At 36.2% G+C, this 26,834-nt stretch overlaps 1 protein-coding gene across 12 annotated transcripts in view; it reads right to left on the bottom strand.

Moving 5' to 3' along the window:
* Positions 1-26,834, bottom strand: part of LOC131439187 (NAD(+) hydrolase sarm1) — a 139,763-nt gene that overhangs the window by 69,042 nt on the left and 43,887 nt on the right. Inside the window, exons 1-2 of one of the 12 annotated variants that reach the window (XM_058609910.1) lie at positions 15,817-16,337; positions 8,716-8,873 (exon numbers count right to left, since the gene is read on the bottom strand). The exons of 5 other annotated variants lie outside the window; for them this stretch is intronic. In XM_058609910.1, coding sequence (XP_058465893.1) covers positions 8,716-8,787 — 72 coding nt within the window. In that variant the 5' untranslated portion in view covers positions 8,788-8,873; positions 15,817-16,337. Of the gene's footprint in view, positions 1-1,167; positions 1,438-1,494; positions 1,863-8,715; positions 8,874-15,816; positions 16,338-26,834 lie in introns of those variants that run through there. 6 more of the 12 variants (XM_058609912.1, XM_058609908.1, XM_058609916.1 and 3 more) reach the window with 6 other exon arrangements.

Here is a 26,834-nt window from a genome sequence, read left to right as displayed (position 1 = left end):
TATGTTTTGCAGCATATATTTATAGATTTCGCTTCATACTACGCGGAACGATGCGGTGTTTTTATGCATGGCGCAAAGCCTGCTATTCCGAACAAGAAAATGACATCATTTTGGACAACTGGGATTGGTGGTTGAAAACATAGGTCGATTCTAACGTTTTTTTTTTCAATAGTATGCTTTTGAAATACTGAAACGATGTTGCCATACATGTTTAAGTTAAAAGTTTCCGAATCGAGTGGTTGTTAAATTATATCAATCCATCAACAAATGACTGAGTTATTAACGTTCTAAATTATGACAAAAAAGGGCGAGGCTATTTTTGAAACTTTCAATTGACACCCGGTCCCGTATAGGGAAGAGTAAGGCATTTTAATGCCAAAATACAAACATCAAATAAAAAGAAACTATCATTTGCGATGGAATTACTCAAATGGAAAGTACGAGCCTACCCGCCCTATAACCAAGGCATTGCTTGTTCTGATTATTAATTGTTCCGGTCGATGCAACATGGCCCAGCTGACCAGCACCTCTCCAATTATGATTAAGTAATTAAAATCTATCGATTCGTGAATGGCGGTCAAACTGGTCGAATATTTAAAATATTGAATTTGTAACCCTTTTTTGGTAATGAAACATTAAATTTTCAAAAATATATCATATTGTTTATAAGGTTATTTCACCTCTGTTCCACCACATCTAGAGTAGTTCAGTAGGTAGATATGTAAATTTTTGAAGAAATCCCGGGATTTTCCGAGAAATTTGAGAAATTTCGTATATTGACTTTTTCATTCAACAGTCAAAGGTTTCTAACTAAAAATGGTGGCTTTGCGAAATTGTTGAGTTATTTTCGACTCTGGTAACAAGTCATGTGACTAGATGTTGCTAAAAATTTGTAACTTTTCATACATCCGTTATTTTAGGCGAATCATTTTTTTCAATGCGATTTTCTTTTCTATTGGAACAAAGTGATTTCCCCTTTCAGTTTATAAACTTCTACTCTGTTTTTAGATAAGTTTCGTAAGAAGTCACAAATCTTTGACAAATGCAAAATAGCTAAAGGTGTGCGTTCGAATGACTTGTATCAGTTGAAAAATATCTATTCATGAATTTTGCACTGGCTCGATTTCTCTCCCATCGGTCGTCCCACTAGCGCCAGATGATACGTACACGGACACAGAATGACGCTTTTTATTATACGTCGTTACCACCTTCGCAATGTACACTGTTGTTGTCTATCGGTAAACTAACTTATATTGTAGGTGTATTCAACTTTAGCAAAATCTCGTCTTGAACAAATGCTTCTTCATCCGGCTTAGGGTAGCAGCCAATCTTGTTAAAAAAAATCGGGGTAAAACCAACAACGAATGTACACACAATTTCAATTCAAACTTCGCAGCAGCACACACTACCGAATGGTACGTAACCGTTCAAGCCAAGATATGGTTATGAAATCGATAAACATAAAAATATTTATTCTTTCGTTTCCCACTGTACTTTACTGCCACATTGCTCCAGCCGGCGGTACTGCCGAGATTGGAAACCCCGGTCAAATCGACAGCGTCTGTTATTAATGATTCCGTGCAAATACTGACGAACATGGACCCGCGAAATCCATCACGTATCTTCACGTCAAGACTACGATTTGACACGTTGCTTTTGGTTAGCTAGGCTGTCAACAAACACTCACACACGCGGAAGCTGGCATACGACGTAATTGTTTTTTTTTTATTTTGACGCACGGAGGGACGGAAGAACCGATTATTGCACGACTGATTATCTATAAAGTTTTTTTTTTCGAAACGCAATCTCGAGGTTTCTATCGCTGCGCGAACGATGATACCTGTTGGCCGCTTCAAACAATACTAAGTGGCCGCGAGATGCTACCGCGTAGACGGCACTCGGTTTGACAATGTGGTAATGAAATCCCACAGTTGTGTGTTGGCGTCGCGATGTGCTGAGAAATCAGGCGACGCTTTTTATGTGCTAGTATGAACACAATACACTGTGTTGTATTGTCGGTCGGTACAAAGAATTGCAATCCGGTACCGGTGCGCTCGTATTTCTGGGTTGTGTGGTTGTGTGTGCAAGGGGGGAGGAGATTTTCGTTTTTATTGAATCGAGAGTTTCCTAGTACCAAAGGTCATCGCCGTCGTGCGAATACAAATGGGGGTGGACGTCGCACTGTACTTGTGGCGACGACGTCTGGCTCCGACCGATGGGCTTTGGTTGCAGCCCACCCAGACGATGAACCCGATTGTAGACGGTAAATACTCCGCGACTACCCGACAAGTCTCTGCGGGAGATGTTCCTCAAGAGGCGATCGAATGTGTACGGGAAAATTGTTCAGTATTTAAAATATATTGAATTGACAAAACTGTTGCTTGCTGCGACGACTTATTAGAGAGAATTTGAAACATTTTCTAAGCCCAGTTATTTTTTAAATCATATCGTAAGAATTGAGTATAAAAATAAACTTTGAGCTTGAGTCTATTCGGATTACCTCAGAGTATTAAATAAGTATAATTTCGGAGAGCATTTTAAATTGCATTTGCACATTAAAAATCGTGTCAAAAAATTCGAAGAATTAGAATTTCAATTTTATCGTTGTTCAAAATTAATAACAAATAAATCTGATTTTCTGAATCATTACTCAGAAGCGCACAAAATTTTTTATTTTGGGTTTTGATGATTTTTAATTTCATTTCACATATGATTTGCTTGCATTTAATAGCTAATAGTACATTGGAACTTTAATAAATTTGACATTCTTGATAAAATATTATATTTTTTAAGGAAAAATCTATTTGTCGTTTATTGTTATAATCGATAGATATTTTGTCTGGGAACAAAATTTCTAAGTTTCAAAGTCGTACTTTGAATATTTTCCGTTATACTGTTCTTTGAATTTATGCGTCAGAGATCAACTTCGTAATAAAGAGTGATTTTTTGTTGGTATCTTTTCGGCAACACTGTTTTCGGCAGATCACGTGTGAATCGTGCGTTGTGTCCATGTCAAAATTGTTCAGTTTGGGCTATAATTTAATCATGAATCGTCGGTTAGTCTTATAAATGGGCGCTGGCAAAGCTGGAGGAAGATTCATTTTTTGATCGAAAAATTCTGTTCAGTGACGAAGCTCGTCAATGGTTGAATGGATTCGTCAACAAGCTTAATTGACGCATATGAAGTGAAGACCAGTCAGTAGCATTTGAAGAGTTACTAATGAATCCTAAAAAATTACTGTTTTGTGTAGATTATGGGCTGGTGGCATTGAAATACCGGCCGATATGTTAGAGAAAGTGTGCCAAAAAATGGACCTTGGGTATGGGCCATCCAAAGCGGAGCCGCAGTCGATATTTGCATGAAAGCATCTTCTAACATCAAATTATATTGATCTTGCTATCGATTCCAATAAAGATTTAATTATTATTCTTTGTTTTTAAATCAAATTCTATACCTCTTAAAAAATCACCCTTTATACGTGTGAACAGAAAACTGACTTTTGAAAAACCAGTCTCGGGAGATGCTCGATATGGTCGCTATTTTGAACTGTTTTCATGTATAAAAATTGGTTCTCTTATCCACAAACGTACAACTACAGATGCTTTAAAAAGATCCTGATAGCTCTGGTTTCTGTTCAGTAAAATAATGAAAATGAACCTTATTCTCTACTGCTTCATAGAGTGCCCCCTTAATGGTTTATAATAAAAAGTTTAATTTGAAGTATTCTTTTCTCTATAGAAAGAATATAGAGAATGAATGCTAGAGAACTATTCGACTCAGCTCGATGAGATCAAAATATGCCTATGAGCATCGTCTAAAGTTCTTCCTCTCCGCTGAATTTTCTAGGAGATGGCTTAACCGATTTAACCAAGTTTAGGCTCGTTTTAAAGCTAATTGAGTCACTGATCAAGCTCGAAGATCAAAAATTGACATGTTTGGATTCAGGCATATAAAGGTATAAGTGACGTAACCGACAAAACGCACTTTTATCTCTTCGTTCAATTTTCTCGGAGCTAAACCGGATTCAACAAGCTTAGGTTCGTTTGAAAGCTACTGTTTGGTCTTTGATCAAGTTTTAAGATCAAATACCCGTCACTTCCGGTTCAGGGAATGTGGCGGTATAAAAAAAGCATTTTTAATCTCTCCTCTCAATTTTTTCAAAGATGGCTAAACCGATTTCAACAAACTTAGGTTCATTTGAAAGCTAATTTGAGTAATTGATCAAGTTTGAAGATCCAATTGTTGACACTTTCGGCATAAACTAACAGATAGGACACTCAAATTAGATTATTTAATCATTTTAGCTGTCATTTCGAATATTCCTTTAGTTGGGACAGTACTCGGACGGTATAGTGATGGCGCCACGTTACCCTAGCAAAATCATCTAGTCTGTCAACTAGACTGTGTTTAGTTTTTTCAGCAGGAGACAAATTTAATACATATTACCAAAACTAAATAAACAATTGTGCCTATTTCCAATCCTACAACGCAATACAAAATCGAACCCTTGTTTTGTTATGATGTTCACTTGTTTATGGCCTACCGCCACTTAAATTCGGATGATAATTACCAACACAATCAAAACATAACACAAGGAGTGTAGCGATAGTAAACATTTCACGCAGTTCAATATAGGTGGAGCTGTAGTCCCACGAAAATTTGTGTTTAGAAGAATTTTCTCATATTGTCAGTTCTGTTAGCCTGTGCTTTCGGTATCATATATGTTATGGAACCGACAAACCGCTTCTTTTCTATCCGTTCTATTTTCTCAGAGATATTTGATCTCGTTTGAAAACTACTAATGGTTCCAGAGATACAATGGTATAAGTGACGTAACCGACAAACCGATTTGTCTATCGGCTCATTTTTAGTGGAAATGGCTAACTTCGATATAGATGAAGGCTTGTTCAAAAATTACTATGAGGTCATTGATGAGGTTCTGGCGACCATTTTCGGTTCGGAAGATGTAATCTTATATATGACGTAACCGACAAATCGCAGTTTTTATTTCCAAAACGCCCGGTAAACTGACTTTGCCTAGTATTTTTTTTAGAGAAAATCAATTATGCAAAAATGCTATAATTTAGTTTTATGCATATATATTTTTTTTAAATTGAATGAAATTGGGACAATCACAACAGTCAAAATAAATTAATCTCGCGCAGTTATAACTTATGCCCAGAAAACGATTTCTTTAAAATATGATTTTTCGGTGAACTGCCGTTTGTCAAAGATAGATCACAACGAAAAGAAAACCTTGTTTCTTTTGATTAAAACCAAAGTTTTACTTTTATTATCTACTCAACAAAATAATATTTCGAATAAAAAGAAATAATTTGGCTTAAGCGCAGATTTCAAACTTCATTAATAACATTCTAAGCAGCTCCTTCTTATTGTTTAAGTGATTATCCACACTTTAAAGTCTCCACGACACTACTTCAATATTTAGGGAGCGAAAAAGTTAACTTGAAACCTGTTCTGTACTTTCAAGTTGTCAAAAGTACCTCGTATGGTTTTAAGTACAGGGTGACGCCGCTGGATTATTTTATTTGGGGAACGGTTCAAGATAAATATTATGCCACGCCAGAAATTGAAAATGTACTCAAAAATGGGGTCGATTGAATTGGCTACTGTCAAGCCAGTCGTGGGGGTCATTTTTTCCACGAATTCGTTTATTTCGTAAGGCAGTTTACATAAGTTTTTCTTCGTCCTAGCTTCGCTTTTACGTAGAATTCTCATCCTAATATAACTTTTATATAGTCAAAACGATTTGAATTTAATAAAGGCAATGTTAGCAGTTTTCTAACAGTACCAGATATGTAACGAACATTTTTATAATAACATATCATACATTTATAAGATACAGTCAAAAGAAAAAGTAAACAAAGAGAAAATGTCACTCCTTTTGAAATGTTTACGTCGAAATAGGTTTACACTGAGAATATCGAAGTATTTTTCACAGGTGAATCTTGTAATGTTCGTTTAAGACCAAAATTCAAATCCCATTTAAACAATAACATGTATTGTAATGAATGATTATCATTAAACTAAACTTCAAAAATTCATATAATTTTTTTTTGTGATTTGGATTTGGAAAACTTTTCCTCACTATCATAATCTACCCGTAAAAAATAAGCCATTGATTTTACAGCATAAAAAATTGATTCACAATTAGATCTGTCGGTTACAATACATTTTTTTGTATCTTGACAAGATTTTTTTCATTTCCAGCGATTGAATATATTGTTTCTACAATTCACAATTGAATTTATTGTACACGTGATGTTTCAAACAATATGCAAACTATGCATTTAATTGTTTTCCAAGAAAACATGTATGAGAAAATTTTATGATTTGAATTGTTACGATACTTAACAACCTAAACATTATATTGTGAAAAGCATGTTCACAATTAATTGAATAGTGTATAACATTATATTGAAATATTTTTCAATGGTCGAAGCAAAATTGTGGAAGCTTTTGTAACAACAAATCGTATTGTTTTTCTACAATAATTTTTATTCGGGGACTCTAGAAGCAATTGTATTCGTTACATGAAAAAAAAAAAGATTCTGGTGTATTTATAATGATGGTTATTCAATCTTATAAAATTCTAGAGAAAATTTGTTTCATATATTAATTAGTGGTTGATTTCTATGAATGAAATTCGACTGACTTTCGGCTCACGCCTACTTGATAGTTTCAAGAGAAGTCCTTTAAAGAAAAAAAAAAAAAGAATTGCATGCGTCGTGGCATTTCGACACATGGAGTTCTAACATGTAGGTAAACTGCTAGAATTGGCAGTCAATTCTCCATCCTTTCCTACCGCTGGTGAAAAAGGAGCAGCGGTGCTTGCCGGGTTTTTGTGTGGGTTTGAAACGACTTGAAGTGGTAAAACTTGTTTTTCTTCATATGCTAATTCCTTTGAGAATCACGACAATGTGTAGAATAATGATTGCGCCACATGTTTTTACTCGGGAAAAAACACATACTGACATATTTTGTCGTGTTATAGAGATCTTTTCTTCACTGAATGCCGACAAAAATGTAGTTATGTAACCGGAAGTGTGACCGGCGATCGACGACGCACGCACATCAACACGGATCATCGGGGATTGATTCTCGTTTGGAAGGCTATCTATCAATGGGTGGTGTTGTCTACAATGCAAAATCAAACAAACGCACTACGGTGACCATCAAGCGAATTTGCGTCAATGTCTGCTGCATCAGACAGATACAGTACAGTTGAAGAAGAAGGAAGCGGTGCCTAAACACGGTGCTTTGAATCGATAAAAAGCAACAACAAAAATATTTACCCGTGGATCGTTTTTCCTTTTGAAGGTTATGTTTACATCGTTCATTCCACGAACCGTAGACGCGATTGGGTTTCGCAATATTTTTGTTTATTTTCTATCCGTTTCTTAGTACCCAGATGAATGTGTGAGTTACATCTGATGAGCGGTGTTAGTGTAGGAATGAAGCGAACATAAATGTGCATTGCAAGTGTGTTGTTTTATGGCAACCTATACTTGCCACGGTGAAGCCTTTCAGTGTTGGTTTATGGGTATCGTTGCATGCGAGAATCAAACACCGGTAGATTCGAGTGACTTGTTCGAAGTGGAACTTGATTCGGTATTATGTGCGAATTATTGTCATGTTTGATGAAAAATGAGCACACACACGTCATACGTAATATTTTTCAAAAATTTTGCAGAATGTTAACATGTGATGTGATTTTAATTAAATGTATCGAAATATTCCATATTATTGCAATACTTTTCTTAAACTGTTGCCGGACTAGGTTATTCATTTACTTTATAGCAAGCAGTCGATAAAGTAGAACAGTTATTTTCAGTTTCTAAACTATCATGGTTTGCCTTCGCATGTTTCTTCTAAGCATAATCAGATTTGAAAAAGGAAAAGCAAAAGATTTTCAAGATGATGGGTACCTTAACTTAACAGAAAAATTTATCAGGAACATATCTCTCTTTCTACGGATCAGTCTCAGTATAACAGTTTTTGCGGCTATCACCGAGGAACATAAACATTCCCCTCACGCGTGATATGTTATCATCATTGTAGAAAGAAAGCTTCATTCAAAGCACCCCCAAAATTCCGTCGGGCGGGCACTGGGGTTAAAGAGAAAAACCCATCAAATTTGATTGCTATAAATTATCCACACATAAATCCATGAAAGTGCGATCGTCAAAATTTCCATTGAACTGAAATAAGGACCATGCCACTTTCCCGATCTGGCTGTGAACACAAGCATATTGGCGTTCATTTGAAACTCAAATATATTGAAAAATTTTAGATTCGTCCGTTAAAAAATGTTATATTTAATAGTGCCTAAAATCCCTCTACCCATTTTTGTCAGATCAAGTAAATCATGGGAACCATGGTTGAGACACCATGGCCCGCTCTCATAGTTAAAATGCATATTGTGCGATTTATAATATGCAAGTTAGTCTTGTTCATCATTCCAGGGTACGGGGTCTTGGTTTGTTAAATATAAAGTAAAAGGCAGGGCACAGGGTTCGAACCCGCGACCAGCCGATTGGTAGTTGGCATGTCTTAGGCAACATGGCAATGAACACTTCTAGAGAAGCCACTATACAAGCAGACGTATTGAGCGCGTTTGCGGCGGATTATAATTTTTTTCATCACTTGTAATAGGCCCATGTCTATTAATTGTTGTCGAAACCGTCACTTACCTCATTACGTCGTGGAAACAGGAACTGCGATCTGAGTGTCGCCACCGATGGGCTTGACCGGTTGATTACCATATTCGGTGGAATTAGCACTCGTTGCGAAATGAAACACTGATGGTATGAACTTTTCGAAGATGATAACTCTTCAAATTATTTAGCACCTGCAGATGTTTAAACATTAATGTGGGTTTTTTGCCTGTTGTTTTGTTCTGATAACCGTCACAACTATCTCTAACGTAATTTCCTTTTGCGCTTCTTGGTGTTTTTTGGTTTGTATAGAACCGATAGGTACAATGTGCGTATTGCCGACGTTAATGTCAATGTACTCTACCTCTCCAATACGCCTATGCAGTTCGTTTCATTTTCAGAGTTCTGAATGGTTTCAGGTGCAATTTCTGAATTGCTATCCACGTTAGGGGAAACGACTGAATAAGTACAGGATGTTATGGACAACAGGAAAAGAATCATATTGATTGAAGGAGTTTTTGTTTCTGTATGTCAGGTAAAGAATGTAAGCAGGTAAATTCTTTTTATAGTATTGAGGAAAGATATTAAAACTGGGATTGTCTGGAAAGCCTAGCATAAATGTGTCGCTGCCACTAATGGAACAAAGTATTCTTATTGTTTAGTTTTTAAGATCGATATGCAAACTTTCAGGTATACATTTTCAACAACAAAAAAAACCGAAGAATATTACATTTTGAATTTTTGGTCATTAGTAAGACAGGTGCAACGTAGATTATATTAACAGATATATTTTAGTTATGCCCAAATTACGATTCACTTTCGTTGGCATATGTGGAACAGAATTTTTAACATGTCGAACTGTAAACCATCGAATCGTAAAACAATTTCCGCGCGAACGGAATCATTTTTTATCGTCGGAACTTAGCAAACCCCGGTACGCTTCAACACTATGAGAAAAAGAGAAAAAATCGTTCGTGCGTCATTAGTAGGCCGTTTATTGCACTGTGTTGTTGTTCGTGTGAGTTGTGATGTGAACTAGATGGCAAATAACTTTTTTTTTCAGAGTTAATTTCGCCGGGTATCACCGATAATCTAAAATGAGAATTCAATCTTCGTTGTCCAGCCCACCCGTGCGCTCTTTGGACGTGTGCCGTCTTTGCATGAATCGGCGGTAAACAGAAGCCAGCGTTACGCTTTTCGATTAGTCGGACAATGAGTTAGGATTTGGTTAAAATTAATTAAACCGAAGGTTTATTTTAATTTCTGCCGGTTTGGGTGGTACACTTAGGAAAGTTAATTGAAATGCGCATTTTGAGGAGAAGATGGATTGTGGTTCAAATTAGGATAGCTCCTCCAGTAGTCATAACAACAGAATTGAGCAATTTACAACCTACTTTTTCTGCAATATTGCTTCTTGGAACCAAAGTGAAGATATTGTATTCGATTTTATCACAGTTCATAGATCGAAAGTCGTGTAATCGGTAACATGGTGGCTTTACTAATGAGATGAGAGATCAACCACAGACTAACAGACATGATACTATGAGTGAATTCTTCTAAAACTAAATTATCGTGAGGCACTACCTATATTGAACTTCGCGAACTATTTACTATCGGTACACATATATTTTATTGAATCAAATCAAAAATTTATTTGAATCAAATGCTTGTTACAGTACATTGTATAGATGTATTTGAATCAAATATGCCGTTGGATAGATTCAAATAAAAAATTATGTTGACTCTTGAATTAAATTGAATCAAATATACTGAGTCTTCAAATTCATGGATGTTGATTAAAATTCCTCGAATCAAATGCCAGAAATTTTTTATTCTAAAATATTTCCATTGAATCAAATATTGGAACTAGTTGATTTTGTGAAATTGAACACAACTTTAGCTAAGATTTCATTTTTTTACATCATTCAAACAGAAAACGTTGTTCGAGGAAGTAATAAATTTCGAAGCAGTTGACGAATCTGAACTATTGAAATCGTTCGAATTGTACGATACTATAGTGAGTGCTTTCATAGGATAGGTAGGTTATGAATTATGTATGTACAGGGAACTTACTTTCGTATTCATTTTAGAGAACGGTTTCACAGTAGAGATTTTGGAAATTATTGAAAGGAAGTAGAGGAGTCAATACCGCAACCGTACTTAGCTAAACGCACAAAATGCATTCAATAATAAATAAAAATTTAATTTATAAAAATTAGTCAATACTTCTTTTAAAATAACAATTTATTGAATTAAAAAAAAAATCCATCATTGAATCTACACCCAGTCGCATGAAAGCCTGATTTTAGAAACAAAGCTAATTTGCTTTGAATCAAATAACAATTGTATTTGAATCCAAGTGAAATGAAATTCAGGTAGAAATGGAACATATTTGAATTTAATGCTCATTTATAAAGATTAGATGCTTTGAAGTAAATATCAAATGTATTATTTCAAGAATCAAAGGAAAATGAAAATAAGCGCTGATTCAAACTAATATATCTTAGAATTCAAAGTGTAATATATTAAAATTTAAAATAAATTTTTCTGCGTGTTTGAAATCATTCGATTTATAATAAAAGTGCATCCCTCATTAAGGGGCGGGTAGGATCTGACACTTTAGAAAAATCATTTATCATTTTCTCATAGTAAATCATTTCAAGAAAATTCTGTGAAATTTTCAAGGCTATCGGAACAAAATTCTGAAAGTTGTGGGCCTTTACTTTTGCTTACCTCACACTGCGAAGAAGTAAGAGCTCCTCACACTTATCCAAGATTTCTGCTTCGTTTGACTTAAAAACTTGACAAAACATTCTTGAAATGTTATTAAAAAAAATTATAAAAGCAAAAATATGATTTTTTGAAAATGTTAGGCCCTACGGGCTCCCTTGAGTAATAAATTGTTTCCATTGATTTCATAGACAAAAAACTTTAAACGCGTTTTTCTCGAAAGCAGGTTTTGAAAGTACGTGTCCATCGTCATTCAAAAACTGCTGCACCAATTTTGTTCAAATTTTGCACACACTTTCTACTTATAAAAAAACCGCTGACCCCAACGTTTTTCTTTTCGTTGTTCGTTGCTTTGAGCAGGTTTTACAGCTACAAAATGGCGTTTTTTCGTGCAAAATCGTAGTTTTCACAACCACCAAAAATTAAAAATAAATTAAACAGAAACGTTGAAGTCTAGAAAAACTTCTAATTTAACTATGCTACTTTGATTTGTTCACTTTTGATCAGTCTGCGCTGAGATACAGTGGACACCGCCAATCATGATTTTTAAGAAGTATCCTCAAAACCACCTCTTCGCAAACTTATTTCTCGATATTTTAAGCCCCTTAAGATTAGTCTGTTTTCATCACGAAATAACTAAGCTCAACTAAGCTTTTTGTATTTAGATTAATCCAGAAAATGGGACTATAATTTTATATCAACGAATAAAATAGCTACGAAAAGTACTTGGTTTGTAAGGAATATCTGGAGACATCCATTTCAATCATTATTTTGTTTTCGATTTTACCTAAAACGAGAACTCTAAGTTTCAATGTTTTGAATTTATTTGCAATATATGCTTTCATAAATTTCAAGCATATAAGATAATAAGTAAAAAAATTGTGGCTTAGTACTGTGTGAAAAAAGTAGTAAGACTTTTTAATTATATTTCGTGCGGAAACCTTATTCGTCGAATTTTTTTTATAGTTATGGTATGACTGTCAGTGACAACTATGTCAAGTGTCACGTTAAAGTATTCATCAGTGTTTAGTATACTGTCTGTCTTTCTGAAGTATTAAAAGTGCACTCGACGAATTTTACTGAGTCAAATTATTCAACAAAGAAGTTTCATTAAATGTTGTGTGCGAAATCAAATATCTGATGCCGAAGCGTTCAGAATGTTGCAAAAGGCCTTTGGTGTAATTGTATGTCGCGAGCATGTGTTTTTGATTGATAAAAGTTGTTCAAAGAGGGTCGAGAACGCGTTGACGACAAATCACATCCAGGACGACCATCTACATCAACTGATGATGAACACGTAAAAAAAAATCACGGAATTGGTGCCATTGCAGTAAAACTTCGTTCAATTCAGTTGAAATTGAATGTGGAACACATTGACGATAACCATACTGCAGTAAACTTCACACTCTGACACAAACAACGTTCGCTGACGTACCAACGGGCAGCATTCAGTTCTTCACTCGTTTCTTTTCCAATTAAAGCTCAGTTTAACCACCGTCAGTTGATCTCTTGAAGTAACAACACATCTCTTTCAATAGTGTGAGAGCGGCCTTCAAATGAGGTTCATGTAAACATTCGAATTGATTCAACTGATCAACATCATTTACAGAATATACATAAATTAATAGTTTCCTCCTTCAGTTTTCATTTTTAATACTTTACTTCATTTATAATTCTTTTCATTCGAACTTGCTCACTACCAAGAGCGAAGACAATGAAACAACTGGACAACTTGGCACTTGAAACTGAGCAAGCAAAACTTCAAATGACTAGGTACGATTATTCAACTGACGATGAATTCTGTGAGCTTCACTTGAAAAAGGCAGCAAAAGTCAAATGAATTAGTAGGAATATGCTGACGGTCAGTTGCCATGCGCGATAATCCACTATTAACAGTCAGAGACCTTACTGGATTCGTTGGAATATTGGAAGGATCAGTAAAAACCATTTTGAAAGATCATTCGGGCCTAAGAAAAGTGAAAGCACGATTGATTCCAAAATCACTCAATTTTTTCGAAAAACAGCGTCGCCAAAAATCGTTGTTTTTCGCCAAAAATTTAACCAATATCGTTCCGCAACCACCGTATTCGCCTGATTTAGCTCCGTGTGACTTCTGGCTATTCAGCAAACTTAAACGATCGTTCCGGGAAAGCCGTTTTTAGTCAATTGAAGGAATCAAACGGGAATCGCTACGCGCATTGAAGGTTATTCCGGAAATTGATTTTAACAATTGGTCCGAGGGTTGAGGGTTTGATGGGGTGGGTGAGGGGTAGGGTCTTACTATTTTTTGCCCACAGTAGTATATCGTTTTTATTTGTCTTACGAGTGAAAAATAAGCTATAACTAGCCCCATCGCATGACCTAAAAGGTTGCAACCGGAGCTAAATAAACAAATATAGCAATAATAATCACCCCCTTTCTGCATTTCGATTGAATGGGAATATTTCAATCGGATGAACGAATTTCCGTTTTGCATTTAGATCGGGTGATACTTTTGTATGGAAAACTCGAACTCGATCAAGATACAAAATGCAAAATTTCCTATTCGATCGAATTATATTATTGATTTTAATTAAATACAATTTGAAATTGTTGCTTCTCGTACTGATGTATAATTTTACTATAAGATAACGTTACCCATTTTCATCTGAGTTTCACCATGAATTTCATATGCTAGATTCATGTGCGAGAAATCTGCTATCTTCGTTCTAATGCTCTAAGACCAATATTGAACATTTTTCGAACTTATTTTTCTTTGATATTGTTTCATAGAGCTGAAGTGAAGATATCGTTGAATGGAAGTTGAGTAATTCGCGCATACAATAACAATAATCGTAATCGAATTTTGTGCTGTCTCACTGTGTATTACTTTTCAATGAAGCAATTCTCTGCTTTCTCTTCCCATTAATACGTCAGAAATATATGCTAATTGCCTTCGGTTTTTGCAAAAAAAAATACAAAGTTATGAATTAAAAATATCTTCTATTTATCAACAACAGCAACACGAACCCAAGCATTCGTTGTGTCCCAATTCCTGATAGCTTCAACACACTGTACGACTGATACGATCAACTTGGCATGGATAAACACACGGGTTTGGCAGGGCATATTGAATGTAAACAACCGGCTAGAGAGTGGCGAATTCTTAGAAAAAATATTCACGCACATCGTGAAGGTGTGTTCGGATGTTGTTTATTGCAGCTTTGGGGCCAACGTTGGTGTGAATTGATCGCATATGAATATACGTGGTTTCGTGGTGCAAATGGAGCTATGCTGAACAATACTGGATTGTGCGTCAAACGATAATGACGAACTGAATTATGCCACGAGCAGGAGCACCCAATAAAATCTGTTGTTTCACGTTGGATATAAAGGTAAGAAATAACATTTTTAACGATAATTTTGGACAAACTTAAAAACTGTTGGAAAGTTGATTTGGAAATTAGACGGATTTTGAGTTGAAAATACAGGTAAAATTTCATTTAATAACATGCGAAATTCTCAGCAAATGTAAATTTGAACGTATCGATTCAACTCTGTGTTATACATTATTTGAAACGATAGTGTAATGGAAATTTTTTTTTCATGTTATAGTCATGTTAGTATCGAAAATAATAAATTCCTTTTCATACTCCAAAAGAAAATGATGTAACATGACAAAACAATTTTGTCTGAAATTATCAAAGCAGCAGTAGTGATTTATGATCCTTTTTCTGTGATCAATTTATGATTTCCTCAAGAAACGTAAGTCCGGGAGAAATGCTCAAAAAAACAAGGAAAGATAGGAAACAGACTGACATAAGGGACTTTCATCGGACGAGAAAGCTTGATGTTTTCCTCGCAAAATATTGGAAACCGGTTTTAAAACTCAGACTCCAAAACAATAATTCGACTTTTATAAACATATCTCATTCACTTCTAAACTTTTGAAGACTTATGCCATGATTTAATTGTACAATAATAAAATGAGATCCCACAACCTCTTACAGATTTATTTTTTTTTTCCTTTGCTGTTGTCTTCTCGGGGAAGACTGGCTAAGACCATAGTTGATCCATCTTGCCGATTTAAATTTTATGACAACGGGTCGAGTTCGTTTTTCCAGTTTTCAATGTTTCAATTACAATACTAAAAAATCAAACCAAAAATGTACACTTTCTTTTCGCAACGCCATAATCTGATACAATCTTGTAGCAGTCATCAATTGGTGCATGCTTAAGCAGGAAATACACTCGATTGTCATTAAAACAGTCCATTAGTGACCATTCTGTTTTAAACAGGACGGACAACGTTACGGCTATCATTCACTTTCATACAATGTGCCACCGAAGGAACGCAAAAGGAAAGTCACGAATTCCATCACGGGAAGTGAAATATGAATATTGAGAAAATAAAAACCATTGGCTCACTTGAAGTAATACTCGTTGTTTTTTTGTTTTTCTGTCGGAAATACTTCTTCTCAATAACTTGTTCCGAAATTATTTCACATTAATAAACACATCTATTCCAAACGACCTAACTGCCTTTCACTTGTATTCATTCACATCGTGTCGACTGCCGTGAGCTACATACGAACATTTCCAGAGCTTCGTCTGTGCGCTTTTCCTGTCGCTAATTTATTTTAATCTCGCGAGTGTTATTCTTGCTTCTACACTAGTATTCACTCTCGGAACCGTATAGGCACTTTCATCCCAGAGCGTCTGGGTCATATAAATCATGCAAACTCGCGTCGAGAAATGATCGCTTGTTTCTACACTGGGATGTCACACAAGTCAGGCACCGTAAAATTTATGAATTGCGATTAAAAAATTAACTCGTTCGGTTTTCTTTTTTGCAATTGGAAAATATTTCACTCTTTGTTGCAGGACAATTGATTCAAGTTGGCACCGGTTCCAAGATCTCACTTCCACCACGGTCGACATTCGTTGAGTGACTGACAAACTTCAATCCCTTTGAACGCTCTTATGGTTATCAAACGTCTAGTGCACAGGCGGAACTCTAGCCATCGGAGAGGTGCAGATCGTTCGCTTGAATTTTACACCACTACAGTTTTATGACTCGCTGATCTGAAGTCTGTGTGAGGAGGAAAAGCAAAACAGTACTTAGATACTCGATTCACTCAGACTCACAGCGGGAAAAGTTTAAACCGGTTGCTTGCTTGATTCGTCCGGGAAAGGGTCGTACGGAAAAGCGATAATTCAGTATGAATCGAACTTTGGCTTAGAACTTCGTACAGACGGGTTTAATCAAACTATAATAGGACATTAAAGGGCCTGCTAATATTGAAATTTATTTTTTCACACAGAAAGACTTTTCTACATATATAAAAAAAATGCAAAATGTATGTACGGGCAGCAATCAAGAATGGCTGCACGGATTTACACAATTCTGCTCTCATGCTATCCGCCTCGGCTTTCCCTGTAATATAGCATATAAATAATAAGGAAAACCCATCGGGAAAGTGGAGAATATTTAGAAAACTGTTCGGTATGGAATTGGAAATTTTCCACTCAATGCATGCTAGATCTTTGATGATTGGTGCGTAGAAAATTGTGCAAAGTATGTCCGTTTAAAAGCCAGATATGAATACTAGATTATTGATAGAATCGTTTGGCGCGTAACGAGATTTTATGGTGGAATTTTAACTTTTCACATTTAAATGCAATCGTTCTAGCACTTTTTAACTTTTCGATACATTACTTATTGGATGAATGTCCATGGCCTCAAAATAGGTTTCAATTGCAAAGATGACTCTCATTTGAGCCAATTGTTTTTCTCTAGAGTACTTTTTTGAGATCAGCAAAGGATAAGTAGTCATTGGGGGCTAGGTTATAGAGAATATGGTGGGTGAGGAAACAGATCGAAGCCCAAATCGTTCAATTTGGCCAGTGATTTCATTGACTTGTGGCACGGTGTATTGTCATGGTTAAAGATAATTGTTTCTTCTTCGTATGAGGCCGTTCGTACGATTTCGTTCTTCAAACGCAACAATAACTCAATGTTAAAATCACTTTTGATGCAAAGTAAAAAATTATGAAGTTTACAGGTAACATGATTCTACAAAGATACGATTCATAACAACTTAACTTGTCAAATGACGCAATATTCCATTCGTGCAGAATTTTATTGACTCCTAGTGTAATTTGCACTTGGCTACCAAGTGACACTAAATATGTTTATATGTATCAATTATTTATTAAGCAGAAATGTGTTTCCGTGGCTCACTCGATTAAATGCGGTGCTTTGTGATCTGATGGTTCTTGGTTCAAGTCGACTGTTGCTATTGATCTTTGAATATTTATTGGCGTGAAATATGACGCTCCATTTATGTGCTTCTTATAAAGATGTAAAATCACAAGATTTTTCAAACTGTGTGCTACTTTCCTTTTTAAAATAGTCGATGTTGATTATACTCGAGTATCTAAAAGCTGCCACCAAAATTGTTCCAGCTACCGATTGCGTTTTTGGTTGGCTTGCTCCGCCTGAATGCGGATATGACCCCGGAGAAAAATATTCGATCCATGTTTCTTACCAACGCTCGAAATCCATTTTATAGCGACTAAACAGTGCCAAACAGCTCTCTGGATCGTTGATGCGTTGTTGCTTTTGTTTTATTTTCAACGACCATGGCTACCTGTTGCAAGAACAAATTATGGTTACAATGAGCCGTTCTCCAGTATGTGCCGAAAATGCAACAACTGTTCCAATGTCTTCGACTTTCATTTATCTCGAAACATGTTTAAACGATTGTTTCATAGTCACCTGTCAGATTAGGATCTGTCTGGAACCCCTATTCCGTCTCTTCATCATCTTTATTTGAAACTAACTAGATTCGCTCGCCTAAATTAACCTGGTCGTTATTTCCTCTTTTTTCTGACTACCACCATCTTTTTGATAACTAATTAGATCTACATGCTGATTCCAACCCCGTCGTTCGTTTTCGCTCGTTTAGCACCCCCTCCACCAACCCTTGTTTTCAATTTACATAACCACTTTTCTCCTCTCTCTCACCTTCTAAGTAAGAGTACTAATACTGTTATGCTTGGTGTCATCAACTAGTTATAGTGTAATAAATTTAGTTTTAACTGTTAGTTTTAATTGTAGTGTTAGGCCTAAATGTATCTGTTGGATCATGGTAATCTGTTGATACAAATGATGAGGAGGTTTTATGCCTGTTGGAGAGAGAGATTTCTAAATTTCATCTCCACCGGGCTTTTCCCTGCTCCAAATAAATAAATTAAAAAAAAACATTTGGAAAGACGATTTTCATGTCCAGATTCTAGCGTAAGATCGTAAAAGCCTATCTAATTGATGTGCTAACCATCTCAGCACACCTATTCTTACGAGCTTTGATTTTGCGTTCATCCAGTATGATTTTCAAAATTTGACTAATTTTTTCCGGATGACAGAATACCCGAAATCTTTGTATTTTTTCAATGGATCCGAGTGCGAGTAACTATTCTCAGCCCACTGCTGAGTGCTAGCCCAACGTTTTTTCCCTTTAGAAAACAATGTTTTATCAATGCAAGGAATTCGTTATTTACATTGTTTCGTAAATCAATAAGTAACGTCACTTACATGTCGATAGGTTTAGTGTTTGCAGTATGATTGACGTCAAAATTTAACACATGTCATCTGAAGGTTGGTACTTTTGAAAAATAAGATTATTTTACATCACAAACGTCATCTTTGGGTCAGTCTCGGGACTTTTCTGAACAATGTGTTACGCACATGAGTGGCTGGACTGTTTATGGAATTGTTTCGTGCGACGTTCGATACACACGTGACACATTTTGATCGACAATCAGCTGTTTCTTTGTATCCGAGGAAATTATCAATGACCTTGTTCATGAGTTGGCAGTTCAATGCATAGGGGGCTGGTCTTATAGGCTAGTTGTCGTTGTTCGAGTCTTGACCTGGAAGGATTCTTAGTGTCAGTGTTCTTTTTCTAGTGTTCTTCCCCAAAAGTAAAGTAATACCAAGGCATTGCTATTCGATCATGGAGTTATGTAGTCCTACATCAACAGATCGAGAAACCGCACATCAGTTTTATATCGTATTCGACCATTAAATGCGCAATTTTGTTTCGAGACAAAATACCGAAAACGCTTCAGATTTCGAATTTACGTTATACCGAAACAACATTTTATTCAAAAATCGACCTTTTTCTGTTAAGGGATGAATATCATTTCTACTTATACATTAATACTTAGAAATGGTGGGCCGTTCCTCCCGGTACGAAAAATTTCCCACCTGGGCGTAACATGTTTCACCAGCCTTGAAACAAAGTACTGAGTTCAATTCATGAATTTGGAAAATTTGGAGTGAAATGCGAGTAACTTAGATCCTTTGACGAATTTGCAGTTTGAATCTGATTCGAACTCGGATGAATTCATGATTGCTAGAAATTATTTGTTTCCAGATATGAATTTTGGGAGAGACAAAATTCTCCCGCACAGCTAGTATAAAGAAAAAAGGATACATCCATCACTTGTTAATGAACTCCGTATGGATCGGATTTTCAGTTCCAGAATTAAAGGTGGTTAAATGTCTGAATGCCAGTTACCATCGACTATAACGAAGAAGTGAAAATTAATTATTGGAGCTGAATGAACAGATTTACTCTTCGCATAGAAAACACAACATTTCAAAAGATTGTTATCAAATTTTATCCTACTTCCGGTTCCTTAATTAAGGCTGTACAATTGCAGTCTGCTACAGGCATCGAACTCCCCGACCTGGAAGGATTCATAGTTTCAGAAGGATCGTAGTACTAGTCATGCAATGATTCTGTACGCTAAGAATCGGCTGCGAAGTCTGTTGAAACAGAAAGGCTAAATTCTACAAAAGTAATGTAATGCCAAGACTTTGCTTTGTAGATATCAAACTTCTTTTTTCACTTCTCCTCATATGCAGTGACTACAAGAACTGGTTATCCAACGGAGAGCCGAGTGTCGTCGATATCAGAAGATGTCTGTGTGTATGTAAGGGTAAGAATGTGATGAAAATGTGTACACACTTTTCTTTGTGATAGCTGAATCGATTTTCACAAACCTGAATTCAAATGAGAGTTATCAGTTATCAGAGCTTGCTTTTGAATTTTGTTCGGTTCAGCAGTTACATGGTGATATCTGAACCTTTTCAAGTTGTGAACAGTTTTTAGTAAAATTTAGAAGAATTTTACCATTTTTTCATCGTCGCTCCAAACGATGGTTTGCAATTTTAAACACACTTCACCTAGTAGTTCCAAAACCAAAAGTCGGATCCGAATAAAATCAATAGCAAGCTTTGAGGCCATAAGGACTTCCATTTAAACCGAAGTTGATGATCGGATTTGTCATCTATGAGAAAATGAAGTGAATTCCGTTTTAGAGTTTTTGACCACTACATCCGGTACAACGGAATAAAATTGAATAGCTTTCTATGGAAAAGTATGACCTTTCGTATAAGTTTGTGAAAATTTGTTAAACCATTTTTGGGAAAATCAAGTGCATATTTTTGTTCCCATACACACAGACATTTTGCGTCGGGTTAAAGGACTTTTTTCGGATTCGGGTCGGGTACGGATGAAAGTTTTTTTTATTTTCGATCGGGTACGGGTCGGGTTCGGGTTTGAAAAAATGCTTCCCCGACCATCTCTAGTATATGACAAATCGGTTTCCACAATTTGGGATTCAAATGAAAGGTCTTATGATTCCATCGGTTGCTAGAAAATTTCATCCATATCTGACTTCGGGATGAGTTGGAGATTCATTTAGGCTCCCGGTGATTAATATACTTCGAAAAGAAAATTGCAAGGCTGAGACCTATTATGATCTAACTCGTCCGTTTGTTATTTGATTATTGTTGAAGTAGTATGGTTTTATGTGCAGTTTAGTTTTTTTTGTTTCAATTATAGAGGCTTTAACATTAATGTCATTCGCCTCTTCGGGCCATAAAAACCTTCTGACCCTATGTGCGGGGTTGGGAATCGAATGACCGAAACTAGGAAAGTCAAAGATCGTTGACAAAATTCGAAGACATCGCGCTCATTGATGTATCTCGAGATTTGGGAGCCCAGTGTTTGTTCTTCAGTTTTGTTTGAAGCTTTATAGTCCGGTGTGGCACCGCGGATCCAGAATTATAGGATTTCACTTCTGCGCGATTTGGTACGAAAACTAACGCAAATTTTCAAGTTTAAGTTCAATTTCCAAAAAGTGTTAGGCTTAGCCTCGGTGTTATGAAAGTTCTTTTTTTATTTTAGATATTTAAGTCAATTACAAAATGGCTTTTCAACATTTACAACAAACGACTCCATAACCAAAAATTGTTCAAGTAATTATTAACTTATTTCCATACGTATGGAAATCTATCAACGTGTTCTGTGTCTGAGCGAAACAGATGGATTTTCCGAGTTTTTGTGCAAAACAAGAATGTTTTATTGACTCCATAGTCAAAGCAAGGCTTTCTAACCTCACTTCTTCGAATTTGATATTTCATCTTATGATTTCTCCATAATCTTAAAAACGAAACATATCACAGAAAGTTACTTAAACGATTCATGAGGAAAAGATATAAAAAACCAGCAATTTTTTAGAATCTTCGAGCAAAATCTGAAAATTATCTTCATATTTCATAATACACATACAGTTGTTAAATATTTAGGTACGAAATGAACAGTTCTTGCTGGAACTTGTGAAATATTTATGTACGGAATTGACAGTTATTTGTAAGTTTTCTTACTGACTATTCTTACTATTCTTTAAAAACTCCGCTTTGAAATTGTTTACTAAAATATTTTATCTGATCAGAAAAATGAACTCTACACTCATCGAATATTTGGCAACACGGAACGCAAAGGTGCCGGTTATGCATGTATTCGCATTCCACTTCATCATCACACACCCTTCGCCGTTTTCGGAGGAGAATGGCACGAAAACCAGTAGTCCTCATAAATACGACTGGCCGCGAAGTTTGTTCAGCCAGATATGCTCATATGTTGAAGTTCAGAGTTTATACAGACACTAAGATGCAAAATATTATCGTGGCACCGTTTGACCGGTTTTCGTGCCCAGCAACTTCATTCCATTTTCATCAGCTTTCGGTCGGTTCTCATGCGTGGGACTACGGTCGCCCACTTATCGAGCAAGAACCCAGAATAGGGTTTTTAATTACACTAAAATCGAATTACGAAGAAGTTTAAAATTAAGGTTGACTAGTTGATGAAAGTCAGAAGACAATTTTATACCTATTTATTTTAGATATTTTATTTGAGATGATTTTACTATATTCAATTTTTTTCGGGTAATCAAAATCTGTGATTTGAGTATTCGGACATTAGTCATGCATTCCACAATTTCGATAAAATATTAAACGTAATTACTTCAAGAAGCGAAGAACAATTAAAGTAATTGCAACACTTAGCTACAGTCATCATGAAATGATGCGTGGAATTCGAGGTAGATTCCATCATTTACAGAGAATGCAAAGTTATTTGGTAAACAAGTGATATTTTCAACCTGCTTGGTTTCGTTGAAGAAATTTCTTCATCAAGACCATACACTTTGAACAACAGAGGAATACATTATCTCGTGGCTTAGATTTAAAATATGTATATAGAAACGATCTATCGCGTTCAGTCTGACTTGCCGCAAGCTCTTTCAAAGCTCAAAACCAACAGTCGAGTCGTCGGGATTCTTCCCGAAAGTTAAACTATTTCCAAAATTTATCAACCCATACATACCCATTTCCCATTTTATCCAAAAATTCTAAACTCGTTATAAAATGTCAAATGCATAACCATCAGGAAATTTCGGGCTGAACATGTTGCTTGAATTCCCCAATTTCGGATTTTGTTGGTTCCTGAGTTCTTTAACATCGCCATATATGGCGTTATAAAACTATCGTTTAGTCACATCATTTGGCATTTTTTTCCAAACCGAACGGTGCGAATCTACAATCACTCACGTGAATGGTGATAAAATCACATAAAATAGATTGATCGATGCACCAGTTGCAGTTGAAAGTCTTCAGCATAAACTCTGCTATGACGCGGTACTGTCTCTGATCGTCATTTGTATTGGGTCTGTTATCTTTTTTTTTTCGCTCGTCGATTGAACGAGTGTGGATTCCCAAGGTGTTGCTCGCGAAGGAGGAAAAGGAGAGCAGCGAGTGAATCATCTGTGGCTGGGTGTTTACTCGATAGCAACAGTACTGACACCGTCAATGTGTAGACCTCTCGGACGATTCTCGGAAAACGAAATTACTCACTTGATACCGGGCAGCAGGCGAAGCCACGCGACACTCGCTCAGGTCGCTGTCAGTCATTCAATTTAGCATCAATTTACAAGATTCGGGCTAGTGTGATTCAATTACCTGAGCCCGAGCGTTTGATAAGGAGAATGTGTTCACAGGAAATGTATTGCTGAGCTCTGCTATACAGCATCGCCTACACTGTTTCAACCTTTTAATTCATTTAATGAGAAAAAACTCAAAACTTCACATTTAAATTGATTCATATCAAATCAATCGCTGAAGTCAATAGTGATGGCGAACGAAAATGGTTTGTAATAAGCGGCTTGTCAGTTTTTGATTGACTTTTAATACTGCGATGGATCATTAAAAGTTTACATTCAAATTTGTGCAGAAACAGGGAGGGGTAATAAACTGGTTTTCGAATTAGTCTTACTGCTTTGATATTTCGATGATAGGTGGATTCCTTATTTAGAGCTGAAACGCGAGAAAGGTTCGCTTTGTTAAATGACACTGTGAATGGACCGGTGAAAGTTATCTTAAATGTTTTACAGCCAGAATAAAAACATTGATTCCATTACACATACCTCTATTTTACTCGGTTCAAAATCCTAAAAGTTAAACAATGCTACTTCATTATTCGACGGTTTATCAATAAAAACAATAAACAATTTATTTTAATCCCTTTAATCAGATACTTTTCGACCATTTTTCAAGGTTTCCCTGCTCCGGAGACTGGAAACCGGTATTATCTAATGTAGTTCGTTTGGGTATTTTTCAACAGGACCTATAAATTGGGATAGTTTTTAAACTATTTGTAACGATTCCAAAACACTTTTGAATCACGAATTCTAGTTTGTTCCCGAAGAATATAAGTTGACTTGGACTTTCTTAACGGGATCCGAGGTATGCGCACACAAAAATCTACCCGAATTGAGGACTGTGGTCGAAAAAAGCAACACTTTTTTGCTCAACTTTCTATTGTATGGGTAAAAATTGTCGAAATTTAGAGAAAACTAGTTTAGAGTGTAACGTTTACATGTGCGAAATTTCGTTCCAATCTGTCAAGTAATTATAGAGATGGTTTCCAAGCAAGAAGTGCTTCTACATACAACAAAATTTTTGCGTGGTTGTGGAAAATTCAGACCAGTCCCACAGGTGGATCGTGAACTTTCGACTGGTAATTCGATCTTCGAAGACTGTGCGCAGAAGATCGATCGTAGCGTTGGCTGTGTGGCATGGAGCGCCGTCTTGTTGGAACCAAATGGTCCTCTTCAAGTAACGGGAAGGACCAATCGCTAATCATGGTGCGGTAGCGCTCGCCATTGACCGTGGCGGCGGCTCCTGCCTCATTCACGAAGAAAAATGACCCAATGATCCCGCCAGACCAAAATCCGCACCAAACCGTCACTCTTTTGCATATTAACATACCCGCCGAGATGAAAATGTGCCTCATCCGAGAAGATGATTTTTTTTTTGCAAAAATCTTCAAGCTGATCGCAAGCCCAATTGGCGAAGCGATAACGCATATTTTCACGCGTTCCTCAAGCGTAAACACAACCATTTTCGTTCAGCGGAAGGATAATACTAAGTTTCTGTCAAATCAGAAGTGACATTAAGGTTACCAATGTCGAAATAACCACTAGTTAAAAAAAAGTTAGATGGCGGACCCTGTATATGCATGCCATTTTTCCAATCTGTTTTACTCGTTAGACACTGATAAAATTTTAAAATAAGGCTTGCAAGCGCCAAAATCTGGGCAGGTTGAATTTTGAATAAAACAAATATGCGGTTCAATAGTTTAATCCAGGATGCATTCTTTCATTTAATTGTGCATTATTAGTCAAGAAAATTTTATTTAAAACTAACTACAGTTACTTATTAAGGCGGCATGAAGAAACTACAAACTTTTCAATTCACTCCAGCAATTATAGTTTGTGCAGACTTCTTTGCAACCGATTTAGCTGATTTTGTCCAAGATTTTCGAAAGTTGTTGCTTGTTGTTTATATTGAGAAAGTCCTCTTTTCAAGAGAGCTCAATATCGCTATATAAGTCGTAACTCCGAGTAATTACGTGAATACGCCGCTTGTGGTATAATATGGACGCGATTCGCTTCATATCATTTCAAAACATTTTTTGGCGTAGTGAAAAGATGCCAAATCAGGCCAGAGTAGCGAGGGAGCGTCATGGCTGCTTCTTTGGGTTTTTTGGGTTTCATGGTATATTACCGTTTACTGTTCTGATAGTAATAAAGCGTTGGCTTGCTCGACCACATATTGTCTGCATATTGTCTACCAAACCAAATATTTTTTGAGAACTTTTGGTTTTTTTTTCATAGCCCTGAAATGCTTCTCTACGCTGTTCCGTCGCGTGGCAGTATAAAAAAAATCTTCGGGAAGCTGCTTAAAAGCTTCCATCGTCCACTAATACGCAGAACAACTTTGTCAAATATTTGCGAAACAACTTGCGAGCCTGGGCTCTAGCCGTCACATTATGTTTATCATTACGGTTCGGTACAGTTTTCATCTTGAACGACTTCATAACTTGGAAACATTTTTATTAATCTAGCCACAGTACGTCCGATGCTCTCAAACGTGTATCGAAAGAGAACGTTATGGACAGTACTCAAAAGAAAACCAAACATTTTTGCAAGTTGTCGTACTGACAGATTCAGATTTTCATTGCGTCCACACACAATTGCCTATCGCACTTGCTCTTCTTTCGACGCCATTTTCGATCTAAAAGCTCGTAGTATCATAAAAAATTGATTTTACATAACAAATGGACATACTTTTATCTGTCTGTGGAATATTTTACGTGTTGATGAAGTATTTCCAGTGATATACGTATTTAGGGGTGTCCAAATTTTGTCGCGAACAAGCCTTAGCTCAAGACGGCTCTACGTCTTAATAAGAATACGCTGGCCAAATGTTTGGAACCTAATAATAAAAATTGGGTCATTCAAAAGAGAAATAATCCGATACCACCTTTGTCACGACCAAGACGCCTAAAAGTCGTTTTTATTGACTCAAAATAGACGAAAATGGCGAGAAATTAATGTTGCTCCGCTTGCAAATTTTGAGAACGAGATCCATACCAGTCAGCGACAAAAGCGGAGTAGTAGTTTCGAAATTGTGCTCTCTTTCATTTACGCTTTCAGTCATTTTCGGGTTTCAGTGCAAATCGTTTACTACG

This window comes from Malaya genurostris, chromosome 3, assembly GCF_030247185.1.
Source record: "Malaya genurostris strain Urasoe2022 chromosome 3, Malgen_1.1, whole genome shotgun sequence".
Taxonomy (NCBI): domain Eukaryota; kingdom Metazoa; phylum Arthropoda; class Insecta; order Diptera; family Culicidae; genus Malaya; species Malaya genurostris.
Note: the sequence above shows the minus strand (reverse complement) of the source record. Positions and strands in the feature narration are given on the sequence as shown.